The 16,588-nt window shown below is 60.0% G+C and overlaps 1 protein-coding gene across 1 annotated transcript in view; it reads left to right on the plus strand.

The window, feature by feature from the left end:
• Positions 1-16,588, plus strand: part of SARDH (sarcosine dehydrogenase) — a 39,172-nt gene that overhangs the window by 9,788 nt on the left and 12,796 nt on the right. The window contains exons 9-12 of the mRNA XM_032865582.1: positions 1,835-2,026; positions 3,504-3,617; positions 9,019-9,166; positions 13,014-13,107. Of these exons, the coding sequence (XP_032721473.1) occupies positions 1,835-2,026; positions 3,504-3,617; positions 9,019-9,166; positions 13,014-13,107 (548 nt within the window). The remainder of the gene's footprint in view (positions 1-1,834; positions 2,027-3,503; positions 3,618-9,018; positions 9,167-13,013; positions 13,108-16,588) is intronic.

A 16,588-nucleotide genomic window follows, 5' to 3' on the forward strand; every position in this document is an offset into this window, starting at 1 on the left:
CACGTTTTTAGAGTGTAAGTTTTGCACTTGTTTTGTTAAATTTATTTGCGAGTATCTACAAATCCTTTTTGATGGTGTAAGTGGAATTATTTTCTTAATTTCATTTTTGATTGTCCATTGTTAGTGAAATGAAGAACAAAACAATAGTTTTTATTTGTCTGTTGTACACTGACCTTGTGTCCTGCCACTTTGGTGAACTATTTTGTTAGTTTTAATAGTTGTTTGGTGGGTTCCTAGGATTTTCTATATGCACGATCATGTCACCTGCAAATAGAGATCGTCTTGCTCTTTCTTTTCTAAGCTCGATGCCTTCTGTTCCTTTTTCTTGCCTCACTGCTGTGCTGACTAGAAACTCCAGTACGATGCTGAGTGGAAGTAGCAGGGCAAACAGCTGTCTTGTTTCCGATCCCAGGTGGGACACTTTCAGTCTTTCCCTGTTATAGTATAATGTCGGCTGTAGAATTTTTGTGCATGCTTTTAATCAGGCTGAGGAAGTTCCTTCCTATTCCTGGGTTATTGACTATTTTTATGATGAAAGGTGTTGGATTCTATCATATACTTTTTTTGAGCATTTCTAGGGATGATCATATAGTTTGTGTTTTGTGATCCCTTCCCCCCGTTCGTCTGGGGATGACCAACCGACCTCCCGTTCCCGGGAGAAATCCCTCTTGAATGTGGTGCGTGTTCCCTTTTACATGTTGTTGGAGTCTGCTCAGTAGTATTTGTTTGAGGGTGTATTCATGAGGGATATTGGCCTCGTTTTCTTAGGGACATCTTTGACCAGCTTTGGCATTAGGGTAATGCTAGCCTCGTGGGACAAGTTAAGATGTATTTCCTACTCTTGTATTTTTTTTTTAATTTTGCAAAGACTTGGTGTTAATTCTTCTTCGAATGTTTGATAGAATTCATCAAGGAAGCCATCTGGGCCAGGGATTTTCTTTATAGGGAGTTTAAGTTACTAACCCAATCTCTTTTTGTTATGGATCTGTTCAGATTTTCCATTTCTTCTTCGGCTTTCATTACTTGTGTCTTTCTAGGAATTTGTCTCACATGTTTCCTGTCTCACATGTTTCAGACAGGTCCGTGTGGTATTCCCTTATAATCTTTATATTGCTGTAGGGTGGGTAGTGATGTCCCCTCTTTCATTCCTGATTTAGTACTTTGAGTTCTTGCTCTTGTTTTCTTTGTGAGTCTAACTGAAGTTCTGCCAATGTTGTTGATCCTTCCAAAGAACCAACTTTGCTTTTGCTGATTTTCTCAACTTTCCTGTTCCCTTTTTTCACTTAATTCCATTCTAGTCTTTATTGTCTTCCCTTCAGCTTGTTTCTTGCCTTTCCATCCATCTTTCCTTCACTCTTCATTTTCCAGTGTCTCCGAGAGGGAAGCCGAGGCATCCATTTGAGGATTGCTTTTCCATGGAGGCGTTTGCAAGTGTGAGGTCTCTGTGAACACGGCCCTGACTTTGTTCCCTCCAGTTCTATGTACTGCATTTCCACTGGCATTCTTCCCAACGTATTTTCCAACTCCCCGGGAATGTTTGCTTTGATCCTTTGGTTATTCAGGAGTGTGTGGGTTAAAGTCACTTATATGTGATCTCTCCAATTTTCCTCCTACTATTGACTCCTAATGAAATTCCATTGTGTTCCAAGAACATGCTGTGTGTGATCTTAATCCTTTTGAACATACTGCCTTTTTGATGGCGTATGAGCCACCCTGGAGAGTGTTCCCTGTGCTTGAGAAGAGCGGTCCTGGCGTGCTCCAGCTGGGAGGGGCAAGGGGGGCCCTAAGAGCAGGTGCGCAGCAGAGAGCCCTACAAAGAGCCCATGCTCCCCAGAGGAGGCACATCTCAGAGCTCTCACAGCATCCCTCCTCCGTGGAACTTTACAGATCAAGAAGGAGTGTCTGGCCTGCAGAGGGGCTGCTGCTGTGTTCAACATGTCCTACTTTGGGAAGTTCTACTTGGTGGGCTTGGATGCGAGGAAGGCTGCCGACTGGCTGTTCTCTGCTGATGTCAACCGACCCCCGGGTATGACCTCCAAAGGACCATGCTACTTCCCCACTCCAGTGCCAGGAAGAACTCCAAGGACAGAGCTCTGGGCACCTACGTTGGCCGGCTGAACCTTTCCCCTCTAGGCTCCTCTAGCTCATGGCTCTGCCCCTGAGGCTGGCCCCATGCCCCTGCATCTGGACCCCTCTGCCCTCATTGCCAAGTCCCAGCCCTTAGGCCCCCAGCACCTCCTTCCATCCCTCCTGCCCTTCCTCCCCCTCCTCCCTCCCTCCTTCGCCTTTACTTTGTTCCAGAAAGGATACAAGGCAGCAGGCCTTCAGGAAATGTCTCCTAAGACTGTCACCCCCATAGGAATGCTCTCCCCAGACAGGGTTTCCAGAATGAAATGAAAATACAGGATACTCAGAAAAATTTGAGTGTCAAGTAAAGAAGGAACCATGTTTTCCCATAGGTGTAATACTTGGGATCTTCATCCCCTTTCGTATGACCTACGCTCCACCCACGTGTCCACCCACCTGAAAACTCAACCCATCCCCTCTGTATTAGTGTCCTGGGGCTGCTATAACAAAACACCCAAACTGGTGGCTGTAAATAAGCAAACCGTGTTGTCTTACAATCCGGAGGCTAGAAGGTCACGATCAAGGTGGCAGCAAGGCTGTGCTTGCTCTGAGACCATGGGTAGGACCGTCAGCAGCCTCTCCAGCTCCTGGTGGGGCCAATGGTCCTTGGGGTTCCTTGGCTGTGGGTGCGTCCCTGCGGTCTCCGCCTCGATGGCACACAGGCATCTCTCTGTGTCTTCTTCTTCCTATAAGGACACCATCATACTGGATCAGGGCCCACCTTAAAGACCATCTTAATGCGATTACATCTGCAAAGCCCTGTTTCCAAAAAAGGTCACATTCACGGGTCCTCGGGGTTGGGACGTCAACATATCATTTTGGGGGGACACAATTCAGCCCATTACACCATTTCCCCAGCCAACCAGCTCACCTACCCACGTACACACGCACCCCCTGCTCACCTCCTCCGAAAACTCCTGCTGATCCACGTACTGCTGTCTGCCCCCCAAGCCCCGCCCAGCACCCCTCCATCCACTTTCCCCCTCACCCCTCCTCATTCATCCATCCGTCTAGTCACTTATTCAAAACACAGTGGGAACCTCAGCTCAGCCAGCATGGGCGCCCCAGGGTGAGTGAGACGGCATCCCTGCTCCTGAGAACCTTCCAGCATTGTTGGTGGGTGGGCTGGGGGGAGTCCAGGTCCCGGCTCAAGGCATTTCAAGAAGAAAGCACCTCCACTCAGGACCCTTCCTCCTCAGGGGATGGCAGCACTGGGGGACCTGCCCTTCCCTCTCTGGGTCACTGGGTCATGGTGGCGTCACTGCACGGAGGGGCCTTTTGAGGGCCTCCTGTCACGCGGTTACGTAGACTCGGGTGTGCCGAGAGACTGCCCGGCTGAGCGGCTCGCACACCCTGGGTCTTCCTCCTGCCCCCAGGCTCCACGGTGTACACCTGCATGCTGAACCACAGGGGCGGCACCGAGAGTGACCTAACCGTCAGCCGCCTGGCCCCCAGCTCCCAGGCCTCCGCCCTGGCCCCTGCCTTTGAAGGTGAGCGGTGTCCCGCCGGCGGAGCCGTGTTGGGGTCCGTGGCTGCTGATGGCGGGCAGACGGGGAGGGCTGCAATTCCCTGTTGTGCCCGCAGCGGATGGTGCTTGGGGGACGGGAGGTCTCGGTTCAGGCTGAACGTCAGCTTCGTTCCAGCAGCGACCCTGAGCTCTAGTGCTCCGTGGTTCTGTCCTTGAGCCTGTCCAGGCCGCCGTGTTTCAGAGCGGCCACGCCGTGGGGATGCTCAGCGCGTCTGCCCAGGACGGAGTGAGCCGGGGGGAAGGCTCACCGGGAGGTGTCAGCACCTTTCTGTCTCTAGCCTCTGCGCGGGGTCGACTTTCACCTGTGCTGAACCCCAGCTCAGGCTGGGCAGGTCCTTGGAAGACAGGCAGTTCGGTACTCAAGCCGTTACTGGGTGGCCCTCGGCAGTCCCTTCACATTTGCTTGCATGCTCCCAGGGACAGTTAGGTCGGTACCTGTCTTCCCTGTCTGCAGCCCTGACTGTGGCCCTGAGCCAGATCTGCTTCCCCTCACTTCCTCTTCCCCTGCCCTTACCCCCTGGTTCCCGCCGGAGCAGTCTCATCTCTAGTCCTGTGATAGTCTCTGCTAGGGAACAAGAGAGGTGGCTGAGGTTCGCAGAGAGTGGGGAGCCCCTCTTTCTCCAGGCGGGAGCCCCGCTGCCACCTCTGTGAGATTGGATCTGCAGCGGAGAAAGGCGTCAGCTGTGCAGTTTCCGTGTGGCTGACTGTGCCATCCAGGGCAAGGGTCTGTAGGCTAGAGGTGCTCGGCCCGTTCAGAGGAGCCGGCAGCCCCCCGGCTCTGGGCCTGGCTCTGTGTGGCCGACAAAGGCAGGTCATTCTCCGTGGGACTCAGTCAGGTCCCAAGGGTGTGCGAGCGAGCTCCGGCCTGGGCGCTGGGAGAGGGAGGTGGAGTGAGGAGCAGGCGAGCTTGAGTCGGGCAGGCGCGTGAGTTCAGTACTAGCTCCTGAGCACTCACCGCGAGCCAGGCACCAAGAGCATAGCCACGAACCCAACCGAGAATGTTCTGGCCTGCATGGAGTTTGTGTTTCTGGTGGGGAGCAGGGGTGGTGGGACAAGTTTGCCTTGCTGGCCATGGAGTCCTTCGGGGTGGACAGGGCTGCTGAGGGCAGGTGGGACTCCTGGGCCTCTGGGGTGGCTTCTGGAAACAGCATGTCCCCGGGTAGCACTGGCCAGCTGGAGGCTATGAGCCTGGGTCAGTGGTCTTATGGCGGGGGCAGGTAGGGCAGGGGGGGCCCTCCCTCCTGCCAGTGCTGGTGCAGAAATCAGGAATGCATTGGGCCCAGTGAGAGCGTGTGTGCTTTGTGAATGAGCTCATCCCCTTCCCGTGCTCACACAGGCTTTACCCTCGGGCAGAGGCAGGGAATGAGGGAGGCTGGCTGGGGCCTCCAGGAGCTCATGGTATGGACAGACCACCATACGGGCAGATGGGCCAGGGGAGCATTAGAACACTGGGATGGCAGAGAGCAGGAGTATGGAGGCTATGGGAAGGAGCGGAGCCAGGATGAGGAAGGCTTCCTGGAGGAGGTGAGGTCTGCCCTTACTCTGTGTCCCTCTGCTCCAAGCCTCAGTTTCACCATCTGGGGCGCGGGGACCTCACTAGTTCCCTCAACGGGGAGCTGTAGTGAAAGCATGTTGTAAACTGAGCCACCGCCCAAGGGTGCACCCACGATGCGCCTTTTGGGGTGATTCTGGGGGATTCCTGGCCTGAGAGTTTGAGGAGCTCTTGCCTTGCCAGGGCCGGGGGACGGCAGGCTCTGGAGCGGGGGAGGGAGAAGGCGCTGATGCTTCTGCATTCCAGCACCTCCCAGTTCTCCAGGAAGGGAGGCCGGGAGGGTCTGCGCTCAGCCTGCCTGTGGAGGTGTGCATGGCAAGGGAGGCACGAGGACACCTGCGTCACATCCCGGGAGGCTCTGCATCGTGCTGATGGGCCCGGGGACGCGGCCAAACACGCGCAAACTGGTGGCGTGCAGACTTTGTTTTATTTTCAGCCTTAAAAACGATACCGTTCCTGCCATGAATATGCACGCTTTGGACGGGGGAGGGTGATTATAGCTGTTACATCAGATCACCGTTAAGTCGAGGGCATGTGGTGATTTGCATTCGACCAAGGTTGTGTACAAAGCAGCTGTCAACCCCAAGCGGGAGCTCGCCTGATCTTTCATATCACAGACGGGAAACGTGCTCGCAGCAGGCATTGCAACAATACCGAAAAATAGAAAATAAAGTCTGGAGCCCCCGGCTCCCCGGCTGGGGCCCGAGCCCCCGGACTCTGCTGGCTGACTGCCCTCTCGGCCATGCCCACTCGAGGAGGCCACTCGTGCTGACTGTGGCCTCAGGACCCAGCGCTTCAGGTCTTTGGTGAGGGACAGTGCCCAGAAAATACCAGGTCCACCTACGACCACCTCTCTGGCACCGGGGGCCCCAGTAACTCGCATCCTTCCGGGAGGGGCCTCGGGCGTCTTCAGAGAGTCACAAGGTGTGTCAGGGCTGGGGCAGAGGACATTGTCGGAATTCCAATGTCCTTTAAGAGTCCCCAGCCCAGGGATGGGTTGGGGAGGGCCCTTGGGGGCTGATTTGTCTTTTTGGCTTCTGTCTCCCTCTGTGCTCATCAGTTTTAAGAGAAAAGAGGAACCACGATCAACCTAGCCAGTAGATTTTTTTATCCTTGGATGCTCTCAGCAGTCCTGTGGGGGCCCGTGCGGCTCTGCCCATCTTACAGATGAGAAAACAGGCTCAGACAAGTAAGAATTGGAGCCAGTGAGTCACAAAACCGCCCCTGGGCCAGGCTTGTCTGGTGCCAAGACCTGTGTGTTTCCCAAGACAGGGTCCTCCTGGGGGTGGGGTAGTGTCCCTGCAAAGCGTCCCCAGAGGGGTAGGTGGCAGGGATTTGAGGAGCAGCCCTTTCTGCCCAGCCCCGTGGTCCAAAGGACGCAAAGGTGCGTGCATCCTTTGGGTATTGTCCTGGCTGGAGGGAGACTGTGGGTTGGGGACAGACGCTGGTCCCCGGGCAGGCCACTGTGGGGAGGGGACGGCGGTGCAGGGTTGGGGTGGGGTACGTGGGCCTCCTGGAGCGGGGGGAATGTTGGAACAAAGTACGGGAAGATGAGTGGCTGAGGTCCTGTGAGGCCCTAGTGAGTGGGGGGCCTGGATGAGGACGGGTCCTGGCCCAAGAGTAGAGCCAAGTGTGTCAGAACTAAGGGGTCACGGGGCAGGCTCTGACGGGCTTTAGGACCATCCTAAGGGGTATGGGAGTGAGGGTGGGGGTATAGCATCGGGGGCTGGGGCCAGGAGGGGACAGATGCAGTCCTCCAGGCCACAGGTGCTGCAGGCTGGGCAGAGCCACAGCCATGGGCGCAGAGAGAAGAGGCTCGGAGGTGGCTTTGGGACGTGGGGAGGAAGGAGACAGCAGGGCTGTGGGTGACCCAGGGCCCGGCCATGTGCCAAGAAGTAACGTAGCTCTGGTATTCAGGGAGGGCTTCCTGGAGGTGAAGGCCTCTGAGTTGGATCTGGAGGGCAGTGGGTTAGGGGAGCAGAAGAGCATATGGTACATGGAGTTCCAAGGTCAGCAATGTCCCAGGGCCCACCTGGATGGGGCGGGAGGAGGGCACTGGGGACCGCAGCCTCTGTTTCTGCTCCTACCCCTGCGGCGTTGGAGAGGGAGGGTCCCAGAACCAAGCTTCCATTGGTGGCCCCTGGTGCAGCCCCAGAAATCTCACATGAGAGCACCTCCGCCAGCAGGTGCTCCTAGAGAGGGCAAGAGGCCCCGCACCCCTTCATCTCCAGCCTGTGGCCACCAGCGGCACCCTCCTTTGCTAGGGCTAGTGAGGCGTGCCTACTTTTTAATTATGGTGGGGGGCTGCCTTACAGCTGTGGGGGAGCCCCTGGGAAGGGCCAAAGGAGAGCACTTGGGGGGATTCTCTGGCCTCACAGGGCCCCTGGCCATCTCCATGGTGTCCACTAGTTACACCCGGGTCCGGGGCTGGCGCTGGGCCTGCGAGGGCCGATGCCCAGACCCAAGAGTGTCCAGAGCCGAGAGAAGCAGGTGCCACGCAGGACCCTGAGAAGAGGATGCCTCCCAGGGCGGACCCAGCCTGGCTGCCGGTTCTGGGCCTTTCTCTGAGGCCCCTCCCACGGTGGCTGTGTGCACCTGGCCCGCAAGGCCAGCTCCAGGCCCATTCCCACTGTGCAGATGTGGAAGCGGCCGAGAGCTCCGGGGTTGCCCGGACACCACTGCTCCGAGGCCAGGGGCCCTGTCGGAATTAATGAGGAAGGAAGGAAAGAGGCTGACGTCAGGGGAGCTATTGAGAAAGCAGAGACAAAGGAGACCCCACTACCCCCAGGCCCACCTCCCCTGGCTCCTCCTGGAGATGTTGCGGGACCAGCGGGAGCCCACTCACCCTAGAGCCCTGCGGATGAGAGTATACAGGCTCAGAGAGGCTGTGTGATGGGCCCAAGGCCACACAGCTATCCCAGGTCCCAGATCCCCAGGGCAGTGGGTCTCCCAGGATGCTGGGCCAAGGCGGGCTGCTCTCCATTCACCCCCTGCCTGGTGGCAGTGTGGCCCAGGCTGTGGACTCAGAACTGGACAGAGTCTGATTTTCTATCATGTGACCTCCATGAACCTCAGTCTCGTTTTCTGAAACTCTGGTGTGGTGGTGAGTGTCAGAGGGGAATCAAGGGGACGTATTTTTTAACCTATTTATTTATTTGAGAGAGAGTAAGAGAGAGAAAGAACACAAGCAGGGGCAGAACGAAAAGGGGAAGCAGACTCCCCTGCTGAGCGGGGAGCCTGACATGGGGCTCCATCCCACGGTCCTGGGATCATGACCTGAGCCGGAGGCAGAAGCTTAATGGACTGAGCCCCCCAGGCCTCCCGGGAATCGAGGGGATATTGCCTATAAAACCCAGCCTGGTGCCTGGCCCCGGCAAGTCCTGCCAAGGCCAAGGGGGGACCTGGAGACCAGGGGCCAGGGGAGTATGGAGAGAAATGAGAGCCAGAGAGGTAAAGGGACTCCCCCACGCTGCCCGGCACAGATGGACAGACAGACGGAGCAGCCTCCCTGTGGCGGGCTAGCGTTGGGGGAGCGTCCCCTTTCCTGGGTCGGGAGCCCTTTGAGAAGTGGGTGAAAGCCGCAGACTGTGCCAGGAGAGTGCTACCTTGGCATGTGGAGCTCCTACACCCTGGCCCCCGCCCCCATCCTCACCCCCGCTCCCTCCTGCTGAGAAGCCAGGGCCCCCAGAGAGGGCTCCTGCGCTCTGCCTTGTGCTGTTCCCTGCTGAGAGAAGAGTACGTCCTCGGGCCAGAGGCCTCGCTGCCCGCCCCGTCCTGCCATCCTGTCCTGAGCCCGGTGCTTCTCTTCCAGGGGACGGCTACTACCTGGCAGTGGGCGGGGCCGTGGCCCAGCACAACTGGGCCCACATCCGCACGGTGCTGCAGGACCAGAGATTCCGGTGCCAGCTCATCGACGGCTCCGAGGACCTGGGCCTGATCAGCATCCAGGGCCCAGCCAGGTGAGGAGCAGGGGGCGCCCAGCCCCTGGGACCCAGCCCCCCGCCCCTCCGACTGCGTCATGTGGGCAGAACCACTGCGGGTCCAAAACGGGATGTTCTGGTTCGCCAGACGCTCTGGTGAGCCCAGAGATGCCACGCCGTCTAAATCCTCAGGCGCTGGAACTCGGAGAAGCCCTTAATGTGAGCGTCAGGCTCAACCATACGGCGACTCGGCATCTGGGGGTTCCGGGGTCGCAGAAGGGCCCGTGTGGGTGTTGGGGGGGTGTCTTTGGGTCTTTGATGGAGTCTAGGAGTTACTGATGCCGTCCCGAGGTGGGCACAGCCAGCCCGGGGTTCCACCTGCTGCGGGGGCTGAGAGTAGTATGGCACGGAGGCCACTGCCCCTGGGCCCAGATGCCTCCGTGATCACCTCCGGTGATTAGGACTGCCGATGGGTGACCCAGTCATTCCTTCGTTCTGTGTTTGCAGAGCGGCCTGCCCACCCGCAAGGCCTCAGAGCCTGCGAGGTCCTCAGCTGCGGGCTGTGCGTGGAGCCACAGAGGGGACCCAGGCAAAGGGGCACCCGAGCAGCTGTGCCCTCCGGAAGGATCCCCCCAGCTGGGCTTCCGGGAAGGGACTCAGGGGCAGGGGACCCGTGGGAAAGAACCATCGTGTTAGCCACCACCAAGTGCGCCTGTGATTCGCCAAGCCCTGCACTGACCCCTCCTGAAACCACCGATAACAGGAGGCGGTTCTAATTGTTCTCGTCCTTTTGGGGGAAGAAAGAGGCACAGAGAGGTAGAGCTCTTTGCCCAGGGTGGCGCAGCTAGTAAGTTTCAGGGCGGCCGGGCATGGGACCCCCCCAGGCTGTCAGAAAGCTGCGGACCCTGAGCACTGGCCCTTCCTGAGGAGTCACAGACCCTCTGCACCTGGCTCAGGTGTTCAATCACTGACCCCACGGCCCAGGTGCACGTCGGTGCGGGAGAGACGCCTCTTGAGCGGTGGACCCCTCCGGACAGAAAGGTGCAGGGGAGGCCCACGTCAAAGGAAGGATGTATTCCCGAGAAGTGGTGGGAACAGCTGGCCCCAGAGAGGAAGAGTGGGTCAGGTATGCACGCTCAGACCCTGCCACGGGGTCCATTTTCCCGGGTGCCTTAGGGCTGGCCAAGCCAGCACCTCCCTGGCTGGGTCCTGGACGGGCCAACCTCCCCTCCCAGGCTGTGTTGTAGCTGTTTTTGTGTGGGCCTTGCTCAGGGGCGCCCGGCAGACAGCCAGGACCTTCTTGCTGAACAAATGTATAGAGTGTGAGCCAGTCGCATACGTTAAAGGTGATTGGCTTCTGTTCGGTGTTTGACCAGTATCTGCCAAGGGAACGTTGGAGCAAAGCCCTGGAGGAAATGAGGGATCAGACTTTGGAGCTCTCTGGAGGGGCGGGGTTCCAGGCAGAGGAAACAGCAGGTGCAAAAGCCCTGTGGCAGGGGTGTGCCCATGAGTGTAGGGAAAAGCAGTGGGGCCGGCTGGAGCAGTGTGGTTGGAGGTGCGCTCGGAGAGCAGAAGAGGTGAGAGCCTGTAGGTCCAGCAGCCTTCTCTCTGAGTGGGGGGACTGAGCAGAGCAGAGACGTGGTGGGACTGGGCTCCAACAGGGTCTCATTGCCGGGCTGGGGAGGAGGCCAGCAGCTGCGTGAGGAGCTGCAAGGGCCGGAGAAGCCGGAACTTCGAGGAGGGAGCAACGAGCTGTGTCCGGAGGACCCGTGGGTCCACGTGGGATGAGGCCCAGAAACTGACCGCTGGGTTTGGCAGCGTGGTGCTTCCAGAGGGCTCAAGGGGGGTTGCGGGACGGCTGGGTGGGAGCGTGTGGAGCCAGGAAGGGAGGAGAGGAAACTGGAGGCCCGGTGGGGTGCTTTTCATCTCTCCCTGGGCCAGCCGGCTCCCATCTGTGGGCGGAACAGGGCCGGGGGTCCTGGCCCGTCCCCGGGGAAACCTCCACACCCTTACCGCTGAGCCGTCAGCCCACAGTGGGCTATTTTTAGTGTGGGGGAGGCGGGTAGGCCGGGGAGGGAGGGTGTGGGCAGCCAGATCAAGGCAGGGCCCCGGGGGGACGGGTCAGCCTCCTCTGCCTCATTAGAAGCAGCTCCAGGCGGAAGCCGGTGACAGCCTCGTCATTCCCCTGGTAGTTCCTTCGCTCCCTGCTCCGAGCGTCCTCTCCTTCTCCAAGAGCGCCTCGTTCCCGCACGAGTGTCTGCCTTGCCGGCTCCACCAGTGGGGCTAGACCTTTGGAGTTGTCAGCCCCTGGACCATGGGCCGTGCTGAGTGACCTGCTGTCTGGCAGAACTCTCTGGAACGTTCCATAATTGGGTGGTCCAGTACCGTAGCCACTAAGCCGTTGGTGGCCCCTCAGCCCTTGACATGTGTGTGGCCAGACTGAATATTTAATTTTAATTCAGTTAAACTCAAGTGACCACGTGTGGCTGGTGGAGACCGTGCAGAAGCGAATGGTCACTGTCCCTGTGGCTCACTGATGCTCCCGAGGGCCCTGGGAGGAGGCAGCACGGTCCCCGTGGAGGACAGGCTGAGGGTGAGGGCGAGTGAGGGGGGTCAGGACTCGAACTGGCGTCTCTGGCCATCGCTGCCTGCCTGCTGGAGGGACAGCCTCCTGGGCCCCAGCCTGCCTTCCGCAGACCTGTGTGCCCGCCCCGATCGGTGCCCAGAGCTGCCCCCAGTGCTGCCGCTGAGCCCCTTCAAGCCCTCAGCTCGGGCGGCAGCTCCAGCCTCCTGCCCCTGCGGGGACACAGGCTGGGAAGACACCGGCCACCCCTGGGGCTGCAGAGAGGACGTGCTCCTGGAAAACTGGGGACGGGCTCTCCGGGGGTGGCACCACGTGGGTGCCGGGGGCGTGTGTTACATAAGGCACAGGCAGCCTGCAGCACGCTGGGCAACTCGGGCCGGCGTGGGTGGGCAGCTCCAGCACCGTGGGGGTGGCCTGGGGGTGGGGAGCCCTCCAAGCGGCGCTACCCTGCAGCCCCAGCGCTCGCCGCTACCCCCCTGCGGGGCTGTCTCCTGCCAATGGGGAGCCCACCCCAGGGCGCAGAACTGGGCTGTTGTCAATCAGTTCTATTTACTGTGTGCCGTCTGCGCCGGGCGCGTTGGGAGAGGAGCCCTGTTGTCACAGAGCGCCTGGTTTCAGGGAGGAGGGGGCAGGTACAACCCATGTGGGAGGTGCCCTGTTGGGAAATGTGTCCGAGCTTCACAGACCTAGACCCAGGGAGTCAGGGAGGGCTTCCTAGAGGAGGTGACAGCTGAGCCAAGACCTGAAGGATGACAAAGGCTTGAACAGAGGCAGGGGACCTGGATGGTGCGCCAAGGAGTAAACGAAGGCCAGGAGGGAGGCCAGGGGGCAAGGTGCCCAGGAAGTGAGGGTTTCCCTGGGTACTGAGGCCTCCGGGCCCAGCGAGGTTTCAGGTGACCTGTTAAGTGTGAGAACGGGGCTCTGTGGTGGCAGGTGGGGGAGGTGAGGAGGGCAACCTCCGCGCTCAGGAAGCTCACAAACCAGCCTCCTGCCCATCGGACCTGTGGCCATTAGATGACTGGGTCGCCCCAGGAGCGCATGTCAAGCTGCTTTCCACGCAGGCTGGGCTCACCTCCCCCATCATTGTTCCTGGCCTTTTTAACGGACTGTATTTTTGGCTTGTGTTCATCTTGGTGTGCTTTTATGAAGACCCTTTCTGTCATTCGTCTGCCTTACGAGGACAGGGACTCGACCTGGTCACTGCAGTATCCCCAGCTTCTTCCTGGCCCAGGGCCCATGCACAGGAATGCTCAGCAAGTGTTTGTTGACTGACTAATCAACCAACTTTGTTCTTGCTCACAGCCGGGCCATTCTGCAGGAGGTGCTTGACGCAGACCTGAGCAACGAGGCTTTTCCGTTTTCCACCCACAAGCTGGTGAGAGCCGCCGGGCACCTGGTAGGTACCACTTGGCTGCTTTCTCCTGGGCTGTGGGCGGCGGCCGAGTGCCTGGGGCTTGGACGTGGGAGCCGGTCTAAGCCTCTGCTCCCCACTGAGAGATGGGGACTAGACATTCCTGCCCACAGGATCCAAGTCAGACTCCCTGCCCCCTCACCCCCCGGGGCCTAGCACCTGCTGGTGGGCTCGCTCCCAGGGTCCTGCCAGGAAACACAGCCTCTGCCTTGCCACCTACACGGCTTCCCATGGCCTCCCCCTCCTTGGAGGCACAGGGCATGGCCTCTCGGGTCAGGGTGGTGTGTCCTCCTTCTGTCACGTCAGAAACGACAGGGCTGGGGACAACAGAGCTCTGCACCCTGAGGAGATGCCTGTCCTTCCCTAGTGTCTTCCCACCCCTGCCCGCCCAACACTGTGGGTATGGGGAGAGGGAGGGCAGCTCCCAGGGCAGGGGATGCACAACCCCTGCCCCAGCCCCAGAAAGCTCAGGTCCTGGGGCCCAAGGATCTGGAATGGTGAGCGATGTCAGGCTCCCTTGGACCGGGCTCTGGCTGGAAACTTCCTCGGAGACCAGGGGCCAGGCTGGGGCCAGCTCGAGGTCAGCCCGTCCCTTCCCTCCACATCCCTGTTGGAAGTTAAGTGGCCTGGTGTCCGATCTGACTCCCCATGGCACACGCGTGCCCTCATCGTCTTTCCAACGACAGGAAGTTTCCATGACCGGGTTTCTCAGCTTCACCCCTGTGGGCCTCTGGGAAGATCTTCTATGTTGGAGGCCGTCCCGGGCGCTGTATGGCCTCCGGCCCATGCCTGGCCTCCCCCCATTCAATGCCAGGAGCACCCCCGGCTGTGACAACCAAAAATGTGTCCAGACATTAGCGCGTGTCCCCAGGGGGCAGGCTCATTGGAGGGAGCGGCTGGTCTGAGAGCGCCCCGCGTGGTGGTCAGGCTGGCGGCGCTCGTGGCCAGGGCTCTGACCAAGGCCCTGCAGCAGCTCGTGATGCCAGAAACCGAGCCCAGAGAGGGCGGTGGACTGCCCGAGGCCTCAGCTAAGCAGATTGGAAAGCGCCGCTACATGTCAGTAAAACGGATGTGCCCGCGGGGGGGGGGTGGGCGGACAGCCGGGCTGGGGGCTCCTCTCCTCGTCCACTTCTCTGAGTTTGTCAGGGGTGGGTGGGGACAGTACCAAGGAATGTTGGTGAGGAGCGGGATCCTGGCCACAGAGGGGCTGGGGTTCCAGGACCAGCTTGGGTCCTATGAGCCAAATAAGCGGCGTGCACTGACGTTGGCGAGGGGGCTGAGGAGGGCGAGGGGGGCTGCTGGAGAGGGTGGGGACCAAGGCCGCCCTGCAGAGCCAGGGAGCACTGACCAGGCTCTGTTCCTGCCTTCTGTCTCAGGAGTGAGCTCAGGGACAGGAAGCTGGGGTGGAGGGGGGGTCTCCGTCTTGTTTCCTGCCTCTTCGGTGCAGAGCTGCCTGCCGGGACCAGAGGGGGTGGGTGTTTTGAGACAGCAGCCCAGCGCGACCCCAGGCCCTGGCTGGCCTCCTGCAGGCTCCGACTGCAGCTGCGCCGTGAGCCCCCGTGGGGCCGGGGTTCGGGCTTGCGGAAGCGTGAAGGGGAGTTGAGAGGCTTGGCGTCCGCTCTGCTCAGCCTGCCTGTGGCTCAGGGGCACTGGGAGAGAGAACCAGGTAGGAGCACTTCCCTTCCCGGCCCAGGCCGCTCCAAGAGAGGCACCTGGGACGGGACTGGTTCCTGGCCAGTGGGCTGCAGCTGCCTCCTGCCCCGGGGGCTGGCCCTTGGCAGCCCCGGCCACCTCCCTAGGCCTGGCCCGTGGCTGTCTGTCTGCACCTTGGCCAGCTGGGCCCGGGAGCCAGGCTGAGTCAGATCTGGGACCGAGGGGAAGTGAGACCAGGCTGCAGGATGAACCTGTCCCCGGGGTAACAGGAGGCCCAGACACGAGGGGAGGGTGCCCTGGGATGCCCGGGTCAGGATCCAGGACACCTACGGGGCTGCTTCTCCTCACTGTCTCCTCTGAACAGGCCTTCCTGGCTTTGTCAAAACGTATTTTATTACTTTGTGAACAAACGTTCGGTTTCCAACCATCAGTGTGCCGCGTGGTGGCGAAGAGGGCAGGGGGCCTGGAGGCAGAGCTGACGTTCCGCACGAGCCCTTTGGGGCGACCCTTGACCTCTCTGGGCCTTCCCCCCTCATGCCGGCAGGCGCATGGGCAGGACCCACACAGGGGGAGGGCCGGCGCACGGGATGCCGGGGTCCGGCTGGAGAGAGGTGGGCGTCAGTGTTTCGCTGTGGACCCAAGGAACGTTTGTAAGCCAGCACCTGTCCCTCTCAGGACCCAGCCGAGCCCGGCTTAGTGGTTTCGTGTTCCTCACAGAACCTTCTTTCCCCGGCCTCGTCCGCGAGGTCTAAGGCAGGAGCGGGACCGCCCACGCATGGTTTGCACACCCAGCTTTATCCCCTGACGGTGGTTGTAAGAGGTTTGTTTTTTGTTTTTTTTTTTTAAGATTTTATTTATTCACTGGAGCAAGCGTGAGAGAACAGGAGCGGGGAGGGGCAGAGGGAGACGCAGACGCCCCGCTGAGCAGGGCGCCCGATGCGGGACTCCAGGGTCGTGAGCCGAGCCAAAGGCAGACGCTTCACCAACTGACCCACCAGGTGCCCCAGTTGCAGCAGTTTTCTGGTTCCTTTAAATGTCCTCCAAGAACCACGTGACCCTCTCCCACCTCGAGCAGCGGCCACGGGTGGGCATTCCTTGTCCTGGGCATCGCCCGGTGCTGAGCTCCCCGTGGGCGGCGGGCCTCTGGCGGCTCCGATGACCGGCCTAAGGCAGATTCCTCAGACCCGGAGTCACACCCAGGAACAGGTGTCCCAGGTCCCCAGTCCCGGCTTCCAGTCACTCCACGCAGTTTTCTTGCCCATCTTTTGGCATCTTCTGCCTCTTCCCCATGCCCGGTGCCGTCCCAGGCCTTCTGGGGAATGAGGGGTGCCAAGGAACAGAGCTTCCTAAACCGGCTCCCGTCTGCGGGAGACCAGCACCCGTGGCTCACATCGGGCCCATCCAGGTTCTGCCCTGAGCCGGGCATTGTAGCCTGAACAGCATTCGCAGCACTGAACGTGCTTTCCCACCTCCACCCCCTGCTCCCCTACACCCCCACTTGGCTCTAGGATTAATTCCCGACACGTTGGCTAGGAGTCCCCTGGTGCCGGGCCGCAGGCTGGGCCCGGAAGCTCTGGGGTCGAAGAGGTGGGCTCACGGCCTAGCGGGGGGTCGGCTCGGGGCAGGGCGGGCCCTGCAGCATAGCCCGCCCTGCAATGGCCGGGGCCGCGTTCACAGGAGGGAGAAGGGAGTCTTGGCAAGCCTGGGCAGCCAGTGTCCCTGTGCTGGGTGGGGAGGGGCTCTGCCCTCATACGGGGGTCCCCCATCCCCCTGCACCCTGGCCCCCTTGGCAAGACTAGAGGAATACATGCCC

The sequence above is a fragment of the Lontra canadensis genome, unplaced genomic scaffold, assembly GCF_010015895.1.
Source record: "Lontra canadensis isolate GAN:19392208 unplaced genomic scaffold, GSC_riverotter_1.0 scaffold30, whole genome shotgun sequence".
Lineage (NCBI taxonomy): Eukaryota > Metazoa > Chordata > Mammalia > Carnivora > Mustelidae > Lontra > Lontra canadensis.